Raw genomic sequence first — 15,042 nt, 5'->3', positions numbered from 1 at the left:
ACAAGTGATTTAATATGAAATTTTCACATCCTGCTGTTCATAACAACAGCTTTTATCCATTTTAAGGTTTCAAAAAACACTGTTATGATTTAAGAAATGTTCAAATCAAAAGTCGTTGCATGTGAATTGTTATGGTAGAAACATCATTTTGGACAATGTTATCCTTTGTGGGCAATCATGGGTTAGCCTGGACCCTAGAATCCAGTGCTTATCTAATAGCAAAGGTGTAAGGGTGAAGTGGTCACCATGATGATAGCGTCATTGTACCTCAGTGGATAGTTTCCCTATGTAGGTCTGGGTTGGAATCAGTCTTCAGCAATCCATGCTTGAATCAGGAGGTGATTCACAAGATTGGATGGTTTGGCTTGCTGACTTGGTTGATGCATGTCATCTTATCCCAATTGTGTAGATAGGTGCTCATGATGTCTGTCAATGGATTATTGAGTACTACAATCAATTATTCAGGGACTACATATTACTGATGGCAGTATTAAACAAAAAAACAGTTGATAGTTTTTCTTACTCAGATTAATTTTTGACAGGCTGTCATTATACAGCTGAACCATTGCTGACTTCACCAAAATACTTAGTTCACTGCACATTGTGCTGCTTCTGGTTACACAAAGAATTACACTTCAGGGAAGAGGAGAAGAAATGATCTTCAGTTCAAAAGTAAATAATTCGATAAAACTTTTGAAATACAGTTCCCAGATCAAAACACTTCAATAACTAATGGTATCTGTGGATGTTGTGAAGCAAACAGAGACAGTTCTTTTAGTACATCATGCTTTAGCTGGGTAGAGGTGTATTTCAACAATTGTCAGCACCCTGGTAGCCTGTTCCCTCGTTGACGGCTGGAGAAGCTTCAGCAGTATACTACCATGATGTTTGCCCCACTCCCTTGGGCTTAAGAGTTTTGTCATAGTCCTTGCATGCTGAAATAACATGTGTTCAGTCAAAATGTTTAACATTTTTATTGGTGTATTAAATTATATTGAACTTGCATCATTTAAAATAATACCATTACATTTCGAGCGTTATTGGACCTCAACTTTGTCATACAAATGAAGTAGCTTCAGTGTCACTGAGAAGGTCCTGTATAAACTTGTACCCTGAAACTGGGTTGATGCTGGTTTAATACAACTGCAGTTCAAGCTCTGGTCTGTTAATGGGCATATTTGTTCACAATTTGCCTGTTTAAACCAAAACAATAAGTGATGATGACTCAGCCAACATGGCCAGAGCCCAATACTGAAGCATGATCTTGCTGGGTGTGACAAGCTACTTGCAGACCTCTTGTGTCTGGTGCAGCATTAGTCACCACTAGCTGCTCTGGTTGTAGTATACACTGCAGACCTCTTGTGTCTGGTGCAGCATTAGTCACCACTAGCTGCTCTGGTTGTAGTATACACTGCAGACCTCTTGTGTCTGGTGCAGCATTAGTCACCACTAGCTGCTCTGGTTGTAGTATACACTGCAGACCTCTTGTGTCTGGTGCAGCATTAGTCACCACTAGCTGCTCTGGTTGTAGTATACACTGCAGACCTCTTGTGTCTGGTGCAGCATTAGTCACCACCAGCTGCTCTGGTTGTAGTATACACTGCAGACCTCTTGTGCCTGGTGCAGCATTAGTCACCACTAGCTGCTCTGGTTGTAGTATACACTGCAGACCTCTTGTGCCTGGTGCAGCATTAGTCACCACTAGCTGCTCTGGTTGTAGTATACACTGCAGACCTCTTGTGTCTGGTGCAGCATTAGTCACCACTAGCTGCTCTGGTTGTAGTATACACTGCAGACCTCTTGTGTCTGGTGCAGCATTAGTCACCACTAGCTGCTCTGGTTGTAGTATACACTGCAGACCTCTTGTGTCTGGTGCAGCATTAGTCACCACTAGCTGCTCTGGTTGTAGTATACACTGCAGACCTCTTGTGTCTGGTGCAGCATTAGTCACCACCAGCTGCTCTGGTTGTAGTATACACTGCAGACCTCTTGTGTCTGGTGCAGCATTAGTCACCACCAGCTGCTCTGGTTGTAGTATACACTGCAGACCTCTTGTGTCTGGTGCAGCATTAGTCACCACTAGCTGCTCTGGTTGTAGTATACACTGCAGACCTCTTGTGTCTGCAGACCACCACTCTTTGTGTCTGGTGTCTGGTGCAGCATTAGTCACCACCAGCTGCTCTGGTTGTAGTATACACTGCAGACCTCTTGTGTGTGCTGGTGCAGCATTAGTCACCACTGCAGCTGCTCTGGTTGTAGTATACAGACTGCAGACCTCTTGTGTCTGGTGCTGGTGCAGCATTAGTCACCACCAGCTGCTCTGGTTGTAGTATACACTGCAGACCTCTTGTGTCTGGTGCAGCATTAGTCACCACCAGCTGCTCTGGTTGTAGTATACACTGCAGACCTCTTGTGTCTGGTGCAGCATTAGTCACCACCAGCTGCTCTGGTTGTAGTATACACTGCAGACCTCTTGTGTCTGGTGCAGCATTAGTCACCACTAGCTGCTCTGGTTGTAGTATACACTGCAGACCTCTTGTGTCTGGTGCAGCATTAGTCACCACCAGCTGCTGGTTGTAGCACACTGCAGACCTAGCATTAGTCACCACTAGCTGCTCTGGTTGTAGTATACACTGCAGACCTCTTGTGTCTGGTGCAGCATTAGTCACCACTAGCTGCTCTGGTTGTAGCATGCACTGCAGCATTAAACGTTCTATCTCTCACTAGCTGAACTATTTCATCTACACATCTAATGCAATACATACATACATTGTTGGCATCTCATCTCTGCAGCATTAAATGTTCGCATCTCATCTTAGTATAAGATCAAATGCACACTTTTGTCCCACCACTTTGGATGACCATTATCCATGATATATTCTCGTTTACATTCGATGAAAATGATCATGATTATCTGGAGCAAGTTGCATGTGTAGTTTAGGTTAACGGTCTGCAGGAATGTGACTGGGTATGAACTGACTGCCTGTAAACCTAACTCCTAAATATGATCTCCATGATTGTGAAATTACCATGATATATGTTCCAGCAAGAGACAAATAAATTCTAAAATGCAACACCCAAATTCTTTTTATTATCAATTAACTGGGCATGATGTCTGATTCCTGGGTTAGAATCTCAGCAACCTATCACTGATGGTGAGAGGAGACTAATTTGAATGTGATGGTTCTGGTGATATGACTGGCGGTGTGTAATGACACCCTAATGGCATGGACCTGTGGTGGTGCTGTCCTGACAATCTGGGGTGTTTACAGGCTGCCTACACATAGCTGGAATATTGTTGACTACAGCTTTAACACCATTCAATAGTCAGTTAGGATAATTCTAAGAGGTTCCTACTTGTAGTGTCAAAGTGACATTATTATTTGCATGAAGTTTTCCTCAAAATCAAATACCTTGTCACTTAAATTGTGAACTGATCTGTGTCATACTGGTAGATAGCAGGTTGATTGTTGGAACATCTATGATGGAGGATATGCAATATCTTCTAATGCATGGCTTTGTTTTCAGCAAAACCAAAATTCCTTTCACAGATTTCACATCCTATTTTCAGATTGTTCTTACAGGTGTTACTTTTTGGGTCCATAGGCTATACTTGGACCATTTGTGATATATGTGTTTACCTTATTGCACACAACTAAATTGTACATATTCTATACTTCTTCTTAAGTTTGTTGAACATCAGTAAATACAAGCAAGTTCAAATTATTATATAATTTTGTGTAATGTACATGTTTAATTGCAGTTATTTTATAATGTGAATAGTATTTTAATATTGAATGAATGCTGAAATTTCATTTTGTTTTTATTCATTGTATGCCACATGACCAGTACTGACCACAACATCTGTACCAATTGCAGGTCCCACTACAGCAGGGGTGCAGATTCTTCACATAGCCATAGGAACATCCATATCTTCATTTTTCTGCATTATCCTTTTAATATGTGGATTTTACCACCGACGGAAATTTCGCTCAGAAAGGACTCCTCCTGATCATGATCATGTAGAAGTAAGATATGTGTCTGCTCCCACAGGCTGCAACACAACAGACAGACTCCTAATGGAGGAGAAGACTCAAGAGAGTCCACGGTGTCAGAAGGTCTCTATGGTATGATGGAGGCTTGTTCTAGTGTATATAGGATTCAAATTATATGTTAAACACAGGCAGCAAGCAATTAAGTACAACTGGGCACCACCGCTTCTGTGTAAGAGTTGGCGTATGTTTGGAGTATACTTGTGCAGTACCATTGCAGTATACTTGGAGTCCCCTTTGTGCACATCAGCAGTATACTTGGAGTACACAGTATTCTGAAGTCATAACCGTGGGGCAACTAAAGCTTTGTGTGGCATGCTGTCGAAAGTCTTCAAAGAAGCGACATGCCATATCTGAAGAAGTAATCAAGGGAGAACTAGATGTCACCTTCTGAGGGAGAAGGATGTGTTTCTGATTGAAGAGCTCATATTACCTTTTGAAGTCCAATGTATTGAGTTAAACATGAAAGAACATCAGAAAACTTTCATTAAAATGTGTACAGATTAGAATAGAGTGCTTGTAGAATACTGGAGATTTTTTTATTCATACAAAGGACAGTACCATTTTCTTTCCACTATCCCAAGTACTTAATTTGCACTGTACTATGTCCAGCCTGTATTTGAATGGTTCCATGTGTAATGTCTGCAACATCAGGAACATTATCCTACACTCAATACATTATCACAACCACATTGGCTGTGGTGTTTCAAGCAAACCCTCAGATAAGTTGACATTGCTTAGCTTCACATAGTTCATTATGATCTCAGCTTCTTCAACATGGAGTGAACATCCTTATACTTTGAAATGGACCTGGACATTTTATATACATGTTCATGTCCTCTATTGCATTCATTGGTACTCCACTTTATGACAGACCCTCTTGACTCTGAGACACATATTAGTCTGAGTATTTATGATGGATGACTTGAATGGATGTGTATTCTATTGAAATGCATCTTCTTGTTTAATACTGGATGAAGCCCTCTGTGTTAACCTGTGTACCAGCGATAAATGACCTGTATACCAGCCCTTGGTCCACCTAACCAACCTCATGATGACAAGCACATGATCTACTCCTGAGAGAGAGAGATCTACTCCTGAGGAATGAAGTCTATACGTTTGTCATTGTACTCAACTTCCCTAACATCAACTGTTCAGAACATCTCCAGAACAACTGTTTACATGCTTCATACTGTGCATATTGACATTCAGACATCAGGGCATATTTTGTGTACTTGCAACAGAAGTATGTCTGAGATGTTTTACAAACTTCAGCCAAAGGAAGATGACGACATCAGCCAACCTTCAAATGGCAGTACCACATGACTGAAATAACTACATGTTTGATCTTGAAATGTAACTTGGTGAAAGATCTTTCAAAAGAGGTATGTATAGAAATGTTCCCCTGCAAGATGGTTGGTACCAAACAGTTACCTCATGTACAAGCTGAGAATCTGTGTACATACATCAAGTCTTACCTCCATGACACCCGAGTCCAGACTTTTAACCTTCTGTTACTGTACTTCCTGTGGTGGTTGAGTTCCGACAACAAATGATTCAGATGCTTACATTATATGCCTGGCAATGAACAGGATAAAGTTTATTGTGTTTTGAATATTTTCTGTGTACAGTTCGAAATGTACAGAAGAAATGTGTACAGTAAAAATATTCATACTATTGCACTGGACAGTTTTAGTTGATCGTCGATGTCCAAGTGTACAGACATTTTATCGTGCATGCATATGTGTAAGAGGAATCCAGTGTTTGGAGTTTGTGGCTAGAACAGAGCATGGTAATGTATGTGCAGATGTGTAGAAATATGTTTGGTATCTACATTAACAATACACAGGGAACAGTATTATTGTTGTGCTGTCAGAGTACAGGTACGACAGGTTTAGTTGATCATGGCCATTCTACACAGGTAGTGCCCAGGAGACACGGAGGAACGAGTAAACCCATCCTGATGTATGTATGGCTGTTGTGTGTGTGTGTGTGTAACGCCCTATTACATGGATTACCTGACCTGTGTATGGCTGTCACGTGCTGTCCGGCCATTGGCTGAATCTGCTCATGAATTGTCTAACCCGTGTATGGCTGTCACGTGCTGTCCGGCCATTGGCTGAAGCTTCTCATGAATTGTCTAACTCGTGTATGGCTGTCACGTGCTGTCCGGCCATTGGCTGAAGCTGCTCATGAATTGTCTAACCTGTGTATGGCCATGACATGCTGTTTTGGCCACTTGCTGCATCATGAATTGCCTGCTGTATGTTGTGATCATGGATTGTACGGAGGAGTCCTGGGCATACAACTGTCGATATTTCAGCTGTATAATGGTGGCATGCTCAATATTAGAAAACCACAAGAAACAGCAGTAAAGAAACGTGTGGTAGGATCAGTGTGCTGCGTCGTACCGAGGATGATTCAGAAATCATCAATGAGGAATGGATAGACTCATATGCACAACAAGCTCACACCTGTCTGTGCCATACATGTATTCATTCAGAGGCTGAGGATATATTGAGACTGATATGATAGAGAAAGCATGTGCATCATGTCTGTTGTTATAATTGTGTATAGGTGTATAATATGCTTACAGTTGTTGCTTCTGATTGTTTTACTTGATTCATAATGCTGTATGTATTTTCATGTCAATGCCAGATGGAACAACATACTGTCTGGCAATAACCACTTATCTCGTCTTACCAAAGCAATGAAAGGTACAAGTGACTGATTGATTGTATGTTTATCCTTGTTCTGCTTTAAATTACCAACACTTGGTACTTGTAATAATAGTATCTCCTTTTTCTTTGTTGCTCCACTTGGCAACCTATATTATGATTGTTCCAGAATGACAAAATGACCCCAACCTAAGGACATGTGGATGCAAACAGATTATTCAGTTATTGTGGCCCGACAAAAGAAACGATATGATATATGATTGCTGTGAGAGTTGTCTACCTTTAATTACTTATACAGCTGATATCTGTTCATACTTTGTTTCTTCCAAACACAGATTGTTTTGTTCCTCCAGAATTTAAACTACAAGGTTGGAAGAGAGAATAGTGGTATTCAACACAAAGGTTTTCGCAAGCATTGTAGTGATATTATGTGGGTATATGAATTGGATTATTACAGTCTCGTCTGAGCTACATTCTTCATGTCAGTCATGTTCTAAGAGAATCAGTAGCAAAATATTCCATCCGAAACATGGCATTACTTGCTTAAACCCTGTAAATAAATCTTGTATATTTGTGCAGATATATGAAAATACTTCTAAAGAAAACAGTTTTATGTATATGGGTTGTACTTAGTGAGGTCAAGTGAACTATTTCTGTATTAATTTCATGCACAGCTGTGTTCTATTTTCTAGATGTTTTCATTACATTAATTTGGTTATGAGACAAGAAAATGAACGTTACATTCTGTTGCCAGTGGATGTAGAAACTGACATGGAAGAAAATGGATGTTGCAGATTCAAAGACAGTGAATATGTAATATGTAGATGTTTGGCATGTGTCAGCAAATGGCACTAGTGTCTGAGAACCTGTAGGTAAAGTATTCCTGAGTGGAGGCTATATGAAGTTGATACACACTTTACATGACTGTCTGGACGTTCTCCTTAACTGTGATCAGCTGACTCCAGTATGATCAGCTGTGATATTGATCATTGTGTCCACATTTTTGTGTTGATTCAAATGTCCCCTTTTCATGTGTACAGAAAATGTGTACAGACATGTACAGTTGAACCATTATGTGTACAAAGGAGTGTACATGCTTTACAATGAATTGAAATATTTCAGAACAGGAAAATGGTTGTATGTTTCTCCAGCTGTGTCATATTTATGTTTCAGTATGAGTGCATGTCAAGTAAGATGCATCATATTTCACCCCAAGTCTTCTAGCTTCACCTCACACAAACGTCCTTGTCATTAACAAGAAGCATCACGTCCTGCACTTTGTAACAGATACATCATCATGCATTTTAGAATTCATCAGAATAAAATGAAAGCGCACATATTGCATCATTGTGAACAAACACTACAGTGCACAAGTCTGATTTAAAGCACAAGTAAAATGGATTTTTTATTGTATTACAAGCATATTGTTTATGTGTATTGGCATTGAGGTACCCCACACAACAGAAGGCCACACTTTCACTTCTTTATTGGCTGTAGATTTGGTATGAATGGCTGTGACACCCTTACCAAATTTATGGATTTGATTTCTATTTGACAAAAATATTGTTCCTTGAATGTGTTGTTATATGAATTCATATAGGGACATATATCCTGGGGGTAATAAACTTCTTTTTAAACTTGTTTTATCATTGAACATTTTGGATGAACTATGAAGCTAAACAATGTGTCATGTGGCATTATCTATGTACAAATATATATTACAAATGGACAGATGCATCACTTACTAGTACATTAATTACAAATGTGTAGATATATATCCAACACAAATTACACATGTATGAATGGTTATATAAATCAGGTATGTTGTAGTAGCAAAGACATGAATGTGTATTACACAAATACTGTACAGAACACACAAACATACATACATGGCCATACACTGGGATGTGGTCAAGCATTCTAGTAGTGTGTGATTTTAATGAATGTATTAGTCTGCATACTTCCTGCACGTTTGATTTCAAACCATTTAATTCACAGTCATTCTTATTTCAATGTCAAAGAAATCTGACATGAATATTTATTGTGTGAGATGATTATTGTAGGTAATGTCTAAACATTGTGACATTGAAAGGTATTGCTTTACAGTTGTTGAATTTCCATATGAAAAACAGAGCAGAGATATTTCCATTATTTGTGTCTACAGAAGTAACATAAATGATCTAAAATAGTTTGTTTCCTCAGTTTGTGTTGCCTGTATATAGGACTGTGGGGTTGAGTGACTTATGGCTCCTAATCTGTTTGTAACAGTGTCATTACCCTGTAGAAAAGTGTAGTGGCCCTTTATAGCAATATCATTCATGTTACTTTGTACACTATGCATGTACATCTCCATAGGCTTGATAAGGTGGGTCACTATTACATTGACATTAACAGTGTAGGTAAGGGGTGTTGAGAACATACGTAAACCACCAGGGAACATGAACACTGGGATGTGGTAGTTGGAAGAATTCAGCATGTCATCTTAGTATTTGGAACACATTGAACAGAAAAACACTTAGCCATATGTGTAGAAAAAGCACCCTTTTCTAAAGCTCTCATCTTGTATGTGTGTATGAAGTTATAAACTTGGTACTGTGACAACAGAACTAACAGCTTGCTTTAATGACCAACTGCTTGGATGTCCATGTGCTTCCTGCATGTCTTTTACATCATGGTGTAGAAATCCTCATTGAAGACTTATTCACAGCTTAATGGTCCAACTGTATGGTGTGTCACTCAAAGTAAGTAAAGGAGCAGTTCAAGTGTTGGATTTATAATCTTAATTCCTATCAAATTGACTTTTCAGGGTCTTCTGTGAAACAACACCAGTTGAAAATAGTATATGTTTACTAATGTTTTTATTATAGGGGAAAAGATTAAGTGTTTCAGTGGTTGTTGCCTAGTGTAGATATAGCTTGGCAACATTCGTTGTACAGTACTATGGGTAATGCACAGGTGTGTTTTTTCTGTCTGTAAGGTTCCAGGAGAGGTGGTGTCACAGAACTGATGGAATAAAGTTTGTCATCCATTGTCCAACGTTTGAACTGCCTCCTTTCTTATTGTAATCTTACTTAGTGTCATTATGAAATATTGAGAGTGTTGTCCCAGCTGCTTATATGAACATATGACACTCAGGAATAACATTACTACTTGCTGTCACTGTGTTCTGACATGAACTAACAGTCAGTCTCATACATAAACTCATATGTTATCATGAATACATTAGTATGTCTTGACTCAACATTTTGCTTTTATTAAATCATTTGAATTTATTGATATATTCCTAGCACAAGCTATTGCTCATTCACAGAGATTAACTATCACTTTTTATGAAATCATTTTTATAACAAAGTACAACTTTTTAATGATACATATGTGTTTGCTTCATGAAATTGATTGCCCAGTGAATAGTTAGCCTGCAGATTGTGAGGTCCGATTCTGTGTTTCCTGTGAGGAATACACAGTTATGTGAACACTGTTCTTGTAGATGATGTGTGTCCTGGCTAATCATTCTCGTAGCCAGTTCTTTTATGTCCTATGAAGTCCAGGTGACTGACTTTCATCCTGTTGATTTACCTGACAGATTAGCCTGTGTTCCGTTACTGAATGAGCTGGTGATGACAACAATGTGTAGAGGGTAGCCATGACACCTACATGATGTCATGCTTTATCTGGTCAACTCTGATCAACAACCTAGTTTATCATGCAATTCTTTTCTTAAACTTTATTCCTAGATTTACACATTTGCTAAAACATATTATCCTATACTGAACATTTTAAAAATAACTTTTAATAGTTTAATCTAAATAATACTCACAGAGTGAGTTCATCCCAAACATATCAGCAGCAAATTTTTGAAACTAATAGTGTATAAATCTGGTTGTTTCCTTAACAAGGGAGACAATCCTGACAGCTCAGATCTTTACCTTGACACAATGTCTTGTAGACATAGAACATGGAGTGATGGTGACTGTTAGGGAGAGTTTAGATGATGGCTCAAGTATAAGAATGTGGAAGCCTTAACATGTTTCACTGAATATTAGATCCATTAATCACTTTGTTTACATCTGGGGGTGTCTTTAACAATTCCCTTGATTTATACAGCATGAAAATAGATCTGTTTCGTGCAGCTGAAAAATCGTATCAGTTTACTCTTGTGACGGATTGATTTTGATAAACATTTGAGCATATACTAGACCCATGTACATGTTTGTGTTGTACACTAGACTGACTACCTATCGTTTTGTTGGTGTTTCCACATTTGTACATTGTAGATTACTGTTTGGAGCAACGAGATGAGCTGTGTATAGAGTGTGAATGTTGAATGAATGGTTACAGGTGATTGTTTATTAACATATGACTAATATGTAAAATAAATTTATAAATATTTGCAATCAGTTGGTTTGTTGTGATGTTTTACAGGAGCCAGGATGGGGAAATGAGTGGACAGCTTCTCATAAACCTTGGAGTATAACAATATATTAGTTTGGTCCTGAAAACAAAACACTACTTGTTACAGAAAACATAGCATGATTTGTTCCATATTTGGTTACAAGAAATACTTTGCACTGTGTTTTTACTCCATTTACATTGGACCGCCTCCGTGGTGTAGTGGTTAGAGCGTCCGCCCGGAGTGCGGAAGGTCGCGGGTTCGATCCCCGACCGCGTCATACCAAAAGACGTTAAAATATGGTACTTGTTGGTCCCTGCCTGGCGCTCGGCATTAATGGGTACAACAAGGACTGGTTGGCTCGGAGTCAGTATAATGTGTCTGAGTGGGGTATTCATGCTTCACTGCGGCATGGTATCTCAGTGGGCTAGCACTATAAAACCAGCTTCAGTCTGGGCTAGTACAAGCAGCCGCACATACACATACACACGCATGCACGTCGTCATATGAGGGAAATATTCTCAAGCACGACTTTAAACCCAATTCCACCACCACCACTCCATTTACATTGTTTTGTTGGCATGCTGGATATTGTAAAACAAAACATGTATAGCTCCACCTTACACAGACACATTGTGTGTATTTTGAAGCAGTGACCATAGATAGGTATCCAAACCCTAACAAAAATTGCTGCCCCATTGAAGGCAAAATACATCCCCAGTACATTCCACTTGCTGTGACCAAACTCTGAGATATTGGTAGAATATAGCTGAAAGCATTTGCTCACGCTCAATTCACTGTTGCAACTCTGGTCAGGCAAATACAGTCAGATCACATTTGATAGTTACAAACCAATCCCTAGATTTGCATTATGCCAATATTTTGTTGATTACTCATGCCAAATCACAATAACTTGTATCTGAGTCTCTCAAGTGGTCCTGTAGGTTATGGAGTGGGTCCAGACATACACTTCAACAAAAGGACAATACAGCCCTCCTCCCAACATTTATTGGAGTCAAATCTGTAATTCCACACGTCCACTGGTGAGGTGCACATGATCTACATTGGCAGCAACCTCATCTGTTTGGCATGGATATAGCAGTAATTACAGAAATTCAAATACAAATTGTAAAACAAATGTGTGGTCATATATTCCCACGCACTCCACTTTCAAACAAATATTAGTACTTACTTCAGTGAAATAACTAATTAGTACTTGATTGCAAATAATTCAAAAACACACACAATCATACACATGGAGACTATGAAGTAACAGTTCCCCGAGCTTACATCAAATTGTGTTTATTTTCTTTTGTTAATTGGGAATTTAGTAATCAACGTGATAGGCTGCAGTTACCTCCCTTGCATTACTCCCAATGGATTTAAAGGGGTTATATTTTTAAAAGGGATTTTACGAACGGTTCACCTTCATTTCCAAACTGAAAGTCCTTGCTTGTAAGCGGATAACGAAATGTCATGTTTTTTAAATGTAATTGTTGTTTTTGATTGTCTATGTACCCCAAACTGCCAGAGATTATCTGACTATTCTGTCTGATACTGCTGATGCTTCATTGTTATTGACTGTCAAAACGAAGCACTCGGGATTGATTCCAAACAAGTGTTATTTTTTGTGACGAAAGACCGTGAAACGGGTTGGAACAATACTAAACGTGGTGCACAATTCTAATCACTTGTATTTTGCGTTATATTTTAGTAGACGTTATTCCCTTTGGCTGACTCTTGGTACCACCATGACTGTGATGGTGGTTACATGATGGTAACTCTCTTGCTGGTTTGAAGGTGTGATGCGCTGTTTTCTCAAGTAGTAACCACGAGTCACGACTGAATCAATTCAAAATCGACATGTAAAGTAACTGTGAAGGCAATCGATACAGTGTTAAACTGTTTAAAACCATAAATATTCGTGATATAACAGCGTTTCATTCATACAGATTCAAGGTCAACATGACTTCTCTGCTAACGTAGCGTCTAAGCACGCAACACCTATACATAATTAATGTTAAGACGTTCATTATACATATCATTACCAAGTGCGTGCGTCAATCTCGCCTCGATATGCACACCACCTTTACCAAAATACGTTATCGCATAATCTTCCTCCACACAATGAGAGTAAAAAGCTCTCGTAGTTAACAATTTATTACTCGCACGGTTCGGGGGAGAATAAAGGCTACGTTCATTGATGGGAGTAGTCTTGTGTAGAGATAGATACACCGAGAGTCTGTCGGTGGAGAATTGATGTGCTAGAACCTGTAAATACCATTACGATGCCAAGCTAAACACTGTTGCAGGCAGTACACGTGCTTTAGGCGTATTTGGTACGGTTCGCAGTTGAAAGGAAGGTTCTGCATTCTCCAGATGGTTCTGTTTAAGGGATTGTCCGAATTTGATAAAACTTAACACACTCACTCACTCGAGGAAACAAATGTTTGTTGAACAGTGTTTAAGTCATAACATCTTGTATAAATGCACCTCGATATTCCCATCAAAATCAGACCTTTATTTAATTCACAAAAGTGTATACATTTGAAACGAACTATGTCGACCTTCTTCAAGATATTCCTTTCTTCCCAAGGAAGCTACTGACTCTAAATGTATACTCTTTCAGCTGACTTAGCTCCGTTTGCCTAGGGAAGATGATATATCCCAGACAATGCTCCTTTTCAAATTTTGAATAGAGAACTTCCAAATACATTTGTATTTCCCAAAGCCTAGTCTGGAATTGTAGCCGCCATTTTAAAGCTAGTGCCGCAAAGTTCGATGGTAGTACTAGTGTTTGCTGATTGGCTAACGTCGATGTGAGGTTACTCATTTCATTTGTAGGCAAGGTCGTTCTGGCGTGACCTGTAAGGGCAAGAAGACCATATGTATTTTTGTAGTAGTAGCGAGCACTAAAACCTGATATTATTGTGACTGCGCATGTCGCTAAACAAACCATTAAACGAGTAAACAGTATACAGTCTCCCTTCTTTTATTCCAAAACGCCGACATTTACGTGGTGAAACACCTGCTTAGCGGCTTTATCTAAAGTGTCCATGATAATACTGATCCTGTTAGACTCTCCAGATGGGTACAGTGTGTGAAGCACTGTGTACTGGTGTTCTGTGGCTGGCATATTGCTAACAGTGTGCTGTAACCACATTTACAACAGGTATATTGTAGAAACTAATTATTTGTAAATACAATAATATCTGAACGATTGACCGTGTGTTGCTGAACCGTATTTTCACTATTGTTGCTGGGGCAGTTTTCGGTTTTCTAGATGTGGCAATAAATATGAAATTCGGGCGTATCCTAAATCTAAAACAAATAGATAAATTTTATGCAATCCGCAATGTTTTGCTTCTTTTAGAAAATGACATTTGTGAACGAATATGATCTGGTTGTTAAGCTGAATACCTTCGACATGCCTATTGTCCTTACTTACGTTTATCACAGTGCTTGGCAAAAACAATGCTCCGGCGCAAATCTCTGCCAAACTATCTTTACGATATTCTTAACCGATCCTATCTTTGAGGCACGGCATTATCTAGCAGATATCCATTTGGTTCCCATGGGTGAAACAAATACACCTACATCTTGGGTCAGAACGCGCCCCCTCCCGGTTTCCACTACCCCCACGCTGAATCACCTTGGGAAAGAAGATCTAGGCACTCGATGGCTCTAAATCCATGTGGCCTGCCAAAATTAGAGGAGGGGCAAAGACGGTAACCGGGCAAGTCCATTTTTAAAAGTAGGGATGGAAGGTAGATGCCAAACTTTGGCTTGTTGTTGCGTCGTAATATCACTATGTCATATATACTAAAGCATGCACGGTGGTATACAAACCCATTAAACAAAATGTAATTTTCAGAAATATGATTCTTTCATTCACAATAACACTACTGCAATGTTATCCACC

General features: G+C 39.2%; 1 protein-coding gene across 1 annotated transcript in view; it reads left to right on the top strand.

Moving 5' to 3' along the window:
• Nucleotides 1-6,154, top strand: part of LOC124263156 (dorsal-ventral patterning tolloid-like protein 1) — a 226,656-nt gene extending 220,502 nt beyond the window's left edge. Inside the window, 1 exon segment of the mRNA XM_046697723.1 lies at nt 3,880-6,154. Coding sequence (XP_046553679.1) covers nt 3,880-4,133 — 254 coding nt within the window. The 3' untranslated portion in view covers nt 4,134-6,154.
• The last annotated feature ends 8,888 nt before the right edge of the window (nt 6,155-15,042 follow it).

Source organism: Haliotis rubra, unplaced genomic scaffold, assembly GCF_003918875.1.
Source record: "Haliotis rubra isolate DU_JTF1 unplaced genomic scaffold, ASM391887v1 Scf87, whole genome shotgun sequence".
NCBI classification, from domain to species: Eukaryota; Metazoa; Mollusca; class Gastropoda; order Lepetellida; family Haliotidae; genus Haliotis; species Haliotis rubra.
The sequence above is the reverse complement of the archived record's forward strand: the minus strand, read 5'-3'. Positions and strand labels throughout refer to the sequence as shown.